The sequence below is a fragment of the Mauremys reevesii genome, linkage group 3 (genome assembly GCF_016161935.1).
Source record: "Mauremys reevesii isolate NIE-2019 linkage group 3, ASM1616193v1, whole genome shotgun sequence".
NCBI lineage: Eukaryota > Metazoa > Chordata > Testudines > Geoemydidae > Mauremys > Mauremys reevesii.
Window position 1 is genome coordinate 54,143,704 of NC_052625.1, and position 12,825 is coordinate 54,156,528.

Sequence of the window (12,825 nt, forward strand, 5' to 3'; positions counted from 1 at the left end):
TTATTGCCTTCAGTAAAAAGATGTGTTAACATTAGAAACAAATATCTAGGAACTAAATAATTTTGGCCATTTTCAGCCCTGCAACAAGTGGGCACAACTCCATTGACTTCAATGAAGTTGTGCTTCCACTTATACCAGGACTCAATTAACCCTTTAACTATATTCATTTACTGAAAAGATTAAAGTTTGAATCAAGGCTGAGCATATACATCAGTCCCTGTTGTGCATGATCTACAGATATAAAAATATGTTCATGCACCATTAAAAGTTTCAATAAATTGTGATTTCAGCAAGTGTGGTATTTCTTATAAAATAAAATACTACAGTATCTTACAGTAATGGAACTTGAACAAGAGCTATTTTATGAATTTTGAGGGCCTCATGCTGCCGGGGAAGATGGGAAAGGGGAAATAATTAGGTCAGGAGTTGCTTCTGTTCCTAGTATGTATGGAAAGTTGGCTCATGTAAGCTCCATGTGTTGCAAACTGTCCATCGCAAAAAGTACCCCAGGCAGTCACTTGCATTGCTGATGCTTATGGCTGACCAAATATGGACTGTCATCTGGCTTATACCAACAACCCAGTGGTAGGGCTTGGATTGAACTGCGCCACCCCATTAGGACTCCTGAACCCACTGTGCCTCAAGAGGCACAATATTTTCAGTAGTTCCTGATGCCCCGGGAAGATACACCTGCTGCTACATCCTATAGGGGATACAATGTGCACTTTGTTTCATGTCCTCCCACCTTCCCTGGCTAGCAGGATTTTGTAAGCATGGTCATGGCCCAGGAACTGTCATGTTACCATCCCCTGTGTGGGAGGTATAAGGTAGGAGAAGGCTTCTTGTGCCCTCCTGCTCCCTTGAATGCATGTGCAAGGGAAGAAAACACATACCTTAAGTGAGAGATATTTGAATGCTTTAGTTCTGATTAAAATGTATGATACTACTGTTGATAAAGCTTAATACAATATATGGTAGCTTAAAAATAAACATACCAGGATCTCTTTTAGTAATCCAATTACCGGTAATTTAAAACTTCATATAAACATGATGTACTAAAATTGCTAACAGGTGCTCCAGGGGTTGTTGCAAGCCCACAGGTCTGTTATTGTCTCAAATGAAACTGCAGCTCTTCTCTTTGTGCATGAAACAACCCGAGTATTCCATGATCGCCTGATTGAATCTGCTGAAAGAGAGATTTTTTATCAGTTTCTTGCAAATGAACTCCATAACTATTTTAAGGTAAATATATGTATTTTTCTTCAGACATTTTCTTTAGACGTGCATTTGTTTTAGGCCCTTTTGGAAAACTTCCTTAGTTATAAAAAATAGTAATTATAGATGTATAAATTAAGGGCCATAATCTGCTCTCATTTACACCAATATAAATCCTGTGTAACTAAGAGCAGAATTTGGCCTGATGTTAAAAAGTTAGCCTGCTCCTCAATCCCCCATATACATAATTCTTGCTGATTTCAGAAGGAGTTCCATGTGAGGAGGCTTGCAGGATTGGGCCCTTAAATATTAGATGACTGATTCTATCTGACCCTGTGTAGGTAAACAAAGGGAGGGAAGAGGGAGGTCTTTCTCCATCTTCTACCACAGTTGGAGATGAACAGAAGCAAGCATACTGGAATCTGAGAACACATAAAGCTTTCTTTTGATAAAAAATAAATATTTCTCTACATGTAAGTGATAAGATAGTTTTCAGCTGAAATTTATCTGAAAAACTAAGGAAATCTCTCACCATACTTTGCTTTAGGTGCTAAAAATTAAATAATGAAGCCAGGAATGACAATAATATTAAGTCTCCCATTTATGTACTATATTGTGGTGTATTTATATCTGTTTAACTTGCTGTCAGGAAATATGAGTTTGTAGCAAACTATGAATGTTTTCAGTCTGTAGCAATTTAGGAATGTTTAAAATACTGTACAACGCATTTTTAGTTGTGAATTTAGTCAAAGAGGAATTATTTTATAAGAAACACCAACACTGCTTCCTATGGCACTCAGTTTTCCATGGAGTTCTCTCTTACAGATATTGACTAGGCTTAACCCTGCTTAGTCTATGAGATTTGACAAGATCATAATCCAAGATGAAATGCTGTAGATTCTGTATTTTTCACATAACTTGACAATTTGACCAATTATTAACACAGTGCTAAATATGCTACAAAGGCATCTTTCCTGTACTTTGATACCACGTCCTTCCACTCATTCAGATGAGCTCTTTCATTGCGGGTCACTTCCATGATTTCCGAGAACATTTAGTCTCGCGTCTTTTTTTTCCGCCGCCTTATCTGAGATAGCCTTCAGGACGGAGGAGGGAGACTTGAAAAATTTGCAGCTGCAGGAGGGAGGGAAAAAAGGGAGAGAAGTATTTACAAAGATACATTTTACAGAACAATGCTTATACTCTTTCACGGTGAACAACACTATTCACCTTACATAGCACATGTGATCTCACTACAAGGTCACATTTTGCATCTTAATATTGAGTGCCTGCGGCTTTGGTGCTAGAGATCACAGACGCAGGGCCGGGCATCAGAATTCGGCTTGCATGCGGCCATGGTAAGCCATTGTCTTTCGGCTTCTACAGCCTTCATATATCCAGCGCCCTCCTTTCCCAAATAGCAAGCAAAGCCCGTTGAGTGCTGCTTCTTTCCTGTTAACGTGCAGCACCAGAACCGCCCCCATTCAATTCTCTGGGATGATCGCTTTACCCCTCCCCCCACCGTGTGGCTGGTATCATGGAAGATTGTTGCTAGCCACCCTCCCTGCCACCGCGTGGCTGATAGCAGGGAAGATCCCAGCTAGCCAAACGCGAAAAAGCTCAGTGCCAATCACCCCGCTCCCTTCCCCCTGCTTGGCTAAATGCAGGATAGGATTTCTTTTAAGCCACAGGCAAACAGCCCAACCATATCTCTCCCTCCCCTTAATTAAATTCCCGTATTTCAACCAGGTTACCATGAACGATATCACTCTCCTGAGGATAACACAGCGAGATAAAGAACGGATGTTGCTTGAATGCCAGCAAACACCAGGACCATACGCAGCTGGGCTTTGTCATGCAATGATACCAGATTACTTGCTACATGCATGGCGTGGTCAAGTGTCCTACCACGGAGGACAGAATAAGGCTGCCCTGCCCAGAAACCTTCTGCAAAGGCTTTTGGAGTATCTCCAGGAGAGCTTCATGGAGATGTCCCTGGAGGATTTCTGCTCCATCCCCAGACATGTTAACAGACTTTTCCAGTAACTGTACTGGCCGCGAATGCATCCCAAGTCCTCAGGGCAAATTAATCATTAAAAAACGCTTGCTTTTAAACCATATTTTATATTTACAAAGGTACACTCACCAGAGGTCCCTTCCATGTCTCAGATAGTGGCTTGGGAAGGCTGGGAGGGTACTTCTGTCAGGCTGAGAAAAAGCTCCTGGCTGTTGGGGAGAATGGAGTGCTGTGTGCTCTCTGCAAGCTCGTCCTCCTCCTCATCTTCCCCGTCCGCAGAATCCTCAGGCAAGGCTAAGATTACCCCCACCTCGGAATCCACGGACAGGGGTGGGGTAGTGGTGGCGGACCCCCCTAGAATTGCATGCAGCTCAGCGTAGAAGCGGCATGTTTGTGGCCCTGCCCCCGACCTTCCATTTGCTTCTTCGGTTTTCTGGTAGGCTTGTCTGAGGGCCTTAACTTTCACACGGCACTGTACTGAATCCCTGGTGTGGCCTCTCTCCATCATGGCCTTGGAAATTTTTTCAAATGTTTTTTCATTTAGTCTTTTGGAATGGAGTTCTGTTAGCACGGACTCCTCTCCCCATATAGCGATCAGATCCAGTACCTCCCGTGCGGTCCATGCTGGAGCTCTTTTTCGATTCTCAGACTGCATAGTTACCTGTGCTGATGATCTCTGCGTGGTCACCTGTGCTGATCAGCTCTCCACGCTGGGCAAACAGGAAATGAAATTCAAAAGTTCGCGGGGCTTTTCCTGTCTACCTGGCCAGTGCATCCGTCTCCAGATTGCTGTCCAGAGTGGTCACAATGGTGCACTGTGGGATAGCTCCCGGAGGCCAATACCGTCGAATTGCGGCCACAGTAACCCTATTCCAAAATGGCAATACCAATTTGAGCACTACTCCCCTCATCAGGGAGGAGTACAGATATCGCTATTAAGAGCCTTTTATATCGATATAAAGGGCTTCGTTGTGTGGATGTGTGCAGGGTTAATTCGGTTTAACACTGCTAAATTCGGTATAAACCCATAGTGTAGAACAGGCCTATAACTATCTATTACCCTAATTCTAAACAAGGAGGCAGGAGGACACTGTAGTTCTGACTTGCTGCCATGGGAGGTCAGAAGGAATCAAGTGGCAGGTTGGGGCTGCTCCATCCTTTATAATCTTGCTGTAGGTGGCATGACGGCGTACAAAGTGCATGAACACCCCTAAAGGACATTGCTGACTAAAAGATGCACAAGACGCATACACCTTCAGTGGGATCTGTGTAGACAGTTGCTTGAAGAAGAACTTGCTCTTTGCTGCTTACAGGTATGGTTTAATCCATTCAGCTCTCATGTTTAGATTCAGTAAGTGTTCAACCATTAAGACCATTTCAAACAGAGAAAGTATTTTTGTCATTCAAGAGTGCCTTTGACAAGAAATAGTGTTTTCTAAGGCGAGCATATTAATAAAACAAGCTTCTTTATCATTTTGCAGCAAAATACAACAATTTAGCAATTTAGCAATTTGCTGGCTGTAACTTGTAATGCAGTTTTTCTCTTGAGCTTTATGGTTTTTTTGCTAGCATCTTTAAAAAAGGATTTGAAGTAAAGGGTATACAAATCAACAAAGTATTGTTCTCTAACATTTAAAATCTTTTTACTTTGTAAATGATACTGCTCATCAATAATCAATACCAATTTATTATGGATGTCTAGAAAACAGATGATTACTCTATTTTGCATTTATATCTCTCCCAATTGATCAGTATTTAAAAAAAATCTTCACTATATTTGTTAAAATGTTCACTATGCTATTTTAGGAGATTTGTAACACCCAACCCATACATATTAAAATAAAGACATTCCTGTATTTGGCTTACAAAACCTGATGCAATTGCAGACATATATTTTGTTGTGTGTGTAACCCACCAACTTGGTACAGCTAACACAAGTTCTAGACATAAGATTTGTCTCATTCCAGGGAAAAACAAACATATTGTAATCCATCACAACCTATTTGAAGGGACCTGGTGAAGACTGATAGGCCATGAAATTGATTTCCCTTTCCCATCTAAAATGACTGATCTTCCAGATGTTTTCTGTGCATTTCTATTTCCAATTAACTTTTACAAATGCAAGAAAAAATTTAAAGCATGCAGCTTGTCAGACAAACACACACCACACATACACAACACAACAACAGTCTATTAGAGAAGAACTACAAGAGGAGTATTTCAATGATTAGTTGTGTATCAGTAATTCCCTTGTGATTTACATATTACTTACATATTACTAATTACAATTGATTCATCCTGTAAAATTGCTTTCAACTTGGCACATTAAAAACATGGTACAACCCTAGAAGCTGAGTTTGCCTAATGTTGAACCTGACTAAATATAAAACAGTGAAATGTGTCTTGTAGTTAAGAGTTGTTTTTGTTCTTGCAAACTGTTATTGGAATAGGTAGTTAAACTCTAATGGCCAGGTCTTCAGCTGGTGTAAATTGATGTAGCTCTAACGAGGTCAATGGGGCTGCACCAATTTAAGGCAGCCAATGTTAATCTGGCACCAGTGACCGTGAGGACAGGAGGGACCAACGTGAGGACAGGAGGGACGAACGTGAGGAGAGGAGAGACGCTCGAGATGAGAGGTGACGGCAGGAAGATCTGAGGTGTCGGGATGCAACTCTGGGGCTGCTGCGTGATCAAACGGACATGTTCCGGCGTCTGGTGGAGCTTCAGGAACGGCAGCAGGATCACAGAGTGCTGCTGCAGCCCCTGTATAACTGTCCTCCCCCCTCACCATGTTCCTTAGCCTCCTCACCCACCAGACGACTAAGAACGCGTGGGAGGAGGCTCTGTGCACCCGCCCATTCCACCCCAGTGGACAGCCCAACCAAAAGGCTGTCATTATTTTGAAATTTTTTTAGTGGCCTTTTCCTTCCCTCCTATCCTCCTCCCAAACCCCACCCGGGCTACCTTGTCAGTTCTCTCCCTCTTTTTATAATTAATTAATAAAGAATACATGGTTTTTAAACAAGAGTGACTTTATTTCCTTAGGAAGCAAGCGGTAATCAAAGTGGGAGGGTGGGTGGCTTACAGGGAATGAGTCAATCGGAGGAGGGGGGCCTTCATCAAGATAGGGATATGGGTTCCATCTATCGCCCCACCACAGTTAGGGAATCCCATTGCAGCAAAGCCATCTACTATGACCTGCACATTTCCCAGAGTCACAACCTTTCGTAGCAGCAGCTTAATGATTGCTTTGGCTACTTGCATCACAGCAGCCCCCACAGAAGATTTGCCCATTCCAAATTGATTCCCGACTGACCGGTAGCTGTCTAGCATTGCAAGCTTCCAGAGGGCTATCGCCACTCGCTTCTCAGCTGTGAGGGCTGCTCTCATCTTGATATTCTGGCGTTTCAGGGCAGGGGAAAGCAAGTCACAAAGTTCCATGAAAGTGTCCTTACGCATGCGAAAGTTTCGCAGCCACTGGGAATCGTCCCTCACCTGCAACACTATGCGGTCCCACCAGTCTGTGCTTGTTTCCCAGGCCCAAAATCGGCATTCAATGACTAGAACCTGCCCCATTACCAGCATGATCTCCAAAGCGCAGGGGCATGCGGTTTGAGAGAATTCTGTGTCCGTGTCCTCCTCATTCTCGTCGCCGCGCTGCCGTAGCCGCCGCCTCCTTGCCTGGTTTTGCAGGTCCTGGTTCAGCATAGACTGCATGAGAATGCGCGAGGTGTTTACAACGTCCAGGATTGCTGTCTTGAGCTGAGCAGGGTCCATGCTTGCCGTGCTATGGCGTCTGCACAGTTCACCCAGGAAAAAAGGCGCAAAACGGTTGTCTGCTACTTGCACGGACGGAGGGGTGAGGCTGTACCCAGAACCACCCGCGACAATGTTTGTTGCCCCATCAGGCACTGGGATCTCAACCCAGAATTCCAATGGGCGGGGGAGACTGCGGGAACTATGGGATAGCTATTGGATAGCTACCCACAGCGCAACGCTCTGGAAATTGACACTAGCCTCGGAACATGGACGCACACCGCCGAATTAATGTTCTTAGTGTGGCCCCATGCACTTGACTTTATACAATCTGTTTTAAAAAACTGGTTTCTGTAAAATCGGAATAATCCCGTAGTGTAGACATACCCATAGTCACAGACTTTAAAGCCAAAAGGGACCATCATGATCATCCAGTCTGACCTCCTGCACATCGCAGGCCACAGAACCTCACCCACCAGCTCCTGTAATAGACCCATAACCTCTGGCTGAGTTACTGAAATCCTCAAATCATGATTGAAAGACTTCAAGTTACAAAAATGCACCATTTAATCTAATTTAAACCAGCAAGTGACCCAGGACCCATGCTTCAGAAGGAAAACAACCCCCCACCCCTGGGTCTCTGCCAATCTGCCCTGGGGGAAAATTCCATCTCAATCCCAAATAGGGCCATTAGTTAGACCCTGAGCATATCAGCAAGACCCACCAGCCAGACACCTGGGAATGAATTCACTGTAATAACTTAGAGCCCTTCCCATCTAGTGTCCCATCTCCAGCCATTGGGAATATATTCTACTAGCAGCCGCAGGTGGGCCACATGCTATTGTAAGCAATCTCATCATACCATCCACTCCATAAACATACCAAGCTCAGTCTTGAAACCATTTAGGTTTTTTGCCCTCACTGTTCCCCTTGGAAGACTGTTCCAAAATTTCACTCCTCTGGTGGTTAGAAACGTGTCTGATTTCAAGCCTAAATGTGTTGGTGGCCAGTTTATATCCATCAAAGAGTCCTGTGGCACCTTATAGACTAACAGACGTATTGGAGCATGAGCTTTCGTGGGTGAATACCCACATGCATCCAACGAAGTGGGTATTCACCCATGAAAGCTCATGCTCCAATACATCTGTTAGTCTATAAGGTGCCACAGGACTCTTTGCTGCTTTTACAGATCCAGACTAACACGGCTACCCCTCTGATATTTATATCCATCTGTTCTTGTGTCAACATTGGCACTTAACTTAAATAACTTCTCTCCCTCCCTGATCCCTCTGATGTATTTGTAGAGAGCAATCATAATCTCCCCTTAGCCTTCATTTTGTTAGGCTAAACAAAGCTCCTTAAGTCTCCTCTGATCATCCTTCTCTGCACTTCTCTGCACCTGTTCCAGTTTGAAATCATCTTTTTCAAACACAAGAGACCAGAATTATGCAGTATTCCAGATGAGATCTCATCGCCAGGCGAGGATATTTTCTCCACAAATGGAAAATCAAAGAATCAACAAATTGTGACTGTGCTGAGGTACAAATCATGTGACACATCACAAACAATGTCCCATTTACACTTACAGTGGAGGTACAAGGAGGATCCACCTAGCTTATCCCAGAAACATTAGAATGGCTTTCAAACCTTAAAATTAAATTATAATCCCAGCCCGATGCTTTTCAAATGTCATACAAAAGAAGAACCAATGAATAAATAATGGTAATAACACATCCCTGTCTCTACTGGAAATACTTCATCTCATACATCCTAGAATTGCATTAGCCTTTTTCACAGCCACATCACATTGGTGGCTCATAGTCATCGACCAGTGATCGACCAGTACAACCAGGTCTTTCTCCTCCTCAGTTGCTTCCAATTGATATGTCCCCAGCTTATAGCAAAAATTATTTTTGTTAGTCCCTTAGTGCATGACTTTGCACAATTAAATTTCATCCTGTTTCTATTACTCCCGTTTTCAAGGTCCTCCAGATCATCTTATATGATATTACCATAACCCTATTCCCTGAAGAACTCCCTTAGTAATCTCCCTCAAGACTGGCAGTTTATCTTTCACTATGACCTGTTGTAATCTCCCCTTTAACCAGTTTCTTCCCATCTTTCTTATATTAATTCTTCTAGTAATCCCCATCTTTTCAAATTAACTAATAATTTCCCATATGGAACTGTATCAAATGCCTACTGAAATCCAGGAAGATTAGATCTGCATTTTCTTTATCTAAAACATCAGTTATCTGTTCATTAGTTTGTTGTTAAGTTTCATTTAAGCCCATTGAGTTTTAAAAAAAAAGGTGGGGTTGGGAGTCTCTTCTTCTTTCAGTCTTGCCTAAGTAAGAAGGGTAGATCTGATGGCAGAGTGCAAATCCCTAAGTTTAAAATATGCCCAGGATGCAAGACAGTTGTGCTTGCTAATGATGCACATTCAATAGGCCTTCTTATTTCAGAGTAACCCATTATCTTAGTAAGTATACTATTTGAAACTGTCTTTCTAAGCATGTTGAAAAGATACACTAGCTTCCAATCTCAGTCTCCACCTCTGCTCCCAGTCTGCCTGCAGAGCCACTCATATTTTTCCATCTGCCCACCAGCTCTCTGTTCCAGTCTCCTTGTCCAATCAGTTCCAGTCTGAAACTTCCTCCCCTGGCACCCCAGGGGATTTACATTCCTCCACCCCCTACCCTGTCCCGGCCCAGTCCCAGTCTCACTAGGATCCTTGTCCTAACCTATTTCTTTCCATCTTCCCTGGTCTGATTTTAGTCTCTTCTACAGTCCAGTCAGGCCTCCTCTTTCTCCACACTGCCTGGCAGCCAGAAAGGGCCTCATTGAGAGCACATGATAGACAGTCTTCATGCTCTCAGTTCTGGTGCCTCACCCTGCCCTGTCACAGAAAAGCTGAGAACAGCATTTACAGGCATGCTCCTTCACTCTGTGAGGATATCATATGCACAGTTTTGCCAGTGCTAGGAGCTGTGAGGGTGGAATCTTCAGAGATTTTAGCTTCTAAATTCTACTGAGCAAGTGCAACCTGAGATTCTTCAGAGGCTTATAACTCTGCCAAATTTGGATGGATTTTTAAAGTAGCAGGAAAAGGTAAATCCCTGACACAAAACACCACCTGCCAAATTTAAAGTTCTTGCTCCAAAGCATGGAGGCGCTAGATTTTTGAGAAGAAAAGGACATACATTTAATACAGCAAAAATAATGTACTTTCCCTAATTTCATTCTCAGGATAGGTCTATACTTACCCGCCGGGTCAACGCGTAGAGTTCGACTTCTCGGAGTTCGAACTATCGCATCTAATCTAGACGCGATAGTTCGAACTCCGAACACGCTCCTGTCGACTCCGGAACTCCGCCACCGCATGGCGGTGGCGGAGTCAACGGGGGAGCCGCGGACTTCGATCCCATGGCGTCTGGACAGGTAGGCAGTTCGAACTAAGGTAGTTCGACTTCAGCTACGCTATTCGTGTAGCTGAAGTCGCGTACCTTAGTTCGACCCCTCCCCCAGTGTAGACCAGGCCTCAGAAATGGCTGAACCTTTCTAGCTGTAAATTTCAACAACAAAAAATCATTAGACAGATATCCAATATGGAAAATTTCAATACAATTAAATATGGCAAAGTTATGGGGAACTGAAATGAAGGTCTAATAACAAGAACTGGGGGGAAACAATAATAGGCAGAACTACCATTTGATTTATGAGCAGCAATGAACATTGCTTTCTAACATATAAAATGGTGAGGTTAATAGATTGAATTGTATTTTTAATAGATCACATGGACCAAAGAAAAATTGATGGAGGAGTCTACCATATTTGTGGATTTTCTGGATATGAACACACCTCTTGAAAATAAAATCTATCGAAACATCACTAACTATAAAAAACTTGTTTCTGTCTTGGAAGAATTCCAAACTAAAATGAATTCAACGAATACTAAGGTATAGAAAACAGACGGCTTGTTATCTGTAGCTATTAAACTAAAATTTGGAAGAGAACATTTTAGAAATATTTTGAGCATGCCAAAATGCTGTTTTTTCAAATATAGGCATGTAAGTTGTGATAAAAAATAATATACCTAGTTTACATTTGTACATACAATCTGGACAATTATTATAGTACACAGTTACTTGATATCTGCATGCAGTGAGTACAGGTCTGTCGCATCTTACGCGCATTTAACATGCACGATTTCAGCTTTACGCGGTCGGCAAAAAAAAAAAGGGAGAAAAATAACAATTTTAATACTGTACATGTAGTGCGGGCGATTCCGCCCACCATTACACTCAATGTAATTTTGACTATACACGATTTTCACTTTACGCGCTGACTGCGGAACGTAACCCCAGTGTAAGATGCAACAGATCTGTATTTAAGTACACAAGTGTGAGTTTTGCAAGCATGGCAGGTGAACAGGTGTGTTTATTTGAAAATGTAGTCCAGGAGAGCTAGTTATTGGTGTTTTATTATTTTCATTGGGATCATTGGTTTCAGTTGTTAAGAGTAGAAGGATGATCTTATGGTTAATGCACTGGACTGAGACTCAGGAGATCTGGGTTCTATTTTTATCTCTGGTACACACTTTCATGATGACTTTAGACAGGTCACTTATTCTCTCTGGTCTCAGTTTCCCTTCTGGAACATGGCACAAGGATTCTGCACAGATAAATTCATTAAAGTATGGGACACACACAGGTACTATGTGATGAACACCAATATAAGCCTATAAATAAATAGTCTCTCACCAACTAATCTGTTCTAGTAACTGTGTTACTGACTATCACTAGACAAAGTTAAACTCTCCCTAATTCAAAAAGAATAATATGAAATCTACTGAATCATAGTAGCTATCATAAGAAAAAGGATTCCATTTGTCCAAATTTCAAAGACTACTTACCATATGGCATGTGGTCTTATCCTTCTTCCTACCAACCACTCATTGGTATGTATCAACTCAGTGAGACGAGAAATAATGTCAAAACTAGATTTTAAATTAATACAACATTTCTTTTAAATCCCTCCTTTTCCCCAATTGAAAGTTAAACTATGCTATCCTTTCTTAATTTAGCATTGTTTAATGTTAAATAAATGTTTAATGTTGCCAAAGGACAACATTACATGAAAAATGCATGACAATATTTCATTATTTTTGTCACCAGAATAGTTTTACAGTGTCGTCAAGGAGTTATCTTTACTTTCCTATTCACACTATTAATGAAATGTCTCTTAAAGCCTTAGAATAGGATCTCCTTTCTTGTGACTTTAATAAATAACAATACACTTTAAAAGTGTTACCAGAGAATTTCACTAACTGAATTGTTGCCGATGATCCATAGCACAAATTCTGCCTTCACGTCTCTGTACCTGTCAGTGCAGAATTCCCCAAATTCAGATACACTGATGTAGTTCCACTGCAGTTGGAGTTGATTTGTTAGACTTGTATATGGTGTTCGTGTCTTCTGTATGCTGTAGAGCACAGCTTCCCACAAGCTCCCAACATGCTGTTAGGGGAGAAACAGTGCTGAAGCCTTTTAAGAGGGTAGAGTTGGCAGAGTGGCATATAAAATGAGGAATAGGGAGAAATAGAGTGCTGAGCTGTAGGGATGGATGGCAACATGTAGAGTCTTGAAAGTGAGGATAAGGAACTAAAATAAATTGAATGATAGAGACAATTGACATGGACAGCAAGGAAGAATAATTTAGCGGTAGCATATTGAATGGATTGGAGAAGGGAAAAGAGCAAGGCATAGAGCTAGAGAGGAGGAGATTGCTATATTACTTGCAAGAGAGATCTGGGTGCAGGCCAGAGTTTTTTAGT

At 42.1% G+C, this 12,825-nt stretch overlaps 1 protein-coding gene across 24 annotated transcripts in view; it reads left to right on the forward strand.

Moving 5' to 3' along the window:
- The window catches only part of DNAH14 (dynein axonemal heavy chain 14), a 459,746-nt gene that overhangs the window by 317,927 nt on the left and 128,994 nt on the right, over window positions 1–12,825 (forward strand). For all 24 annotated transcript variants that reach the window (XR_005596106.1, XM_039529958.1, XM_039529963.1 and 21 more), the window contains 2 exons: window positions 1,072–1,242; window positions 10,781–10,948. Coding sequence is in view for 23 of the 24 variants with exons in the window: in XM_039529958.1 (XP_039385892.1) it covers window positions 1,072–1,242; window positions 10,781–10,948 (339 nt within the window). In the remaining variant the exon portion in view is untranslated. The remainder of the gene's footprint in view (window positions 1–1,071; window positions 1,243–10,780; window positions 10,949–12,825) is intronic.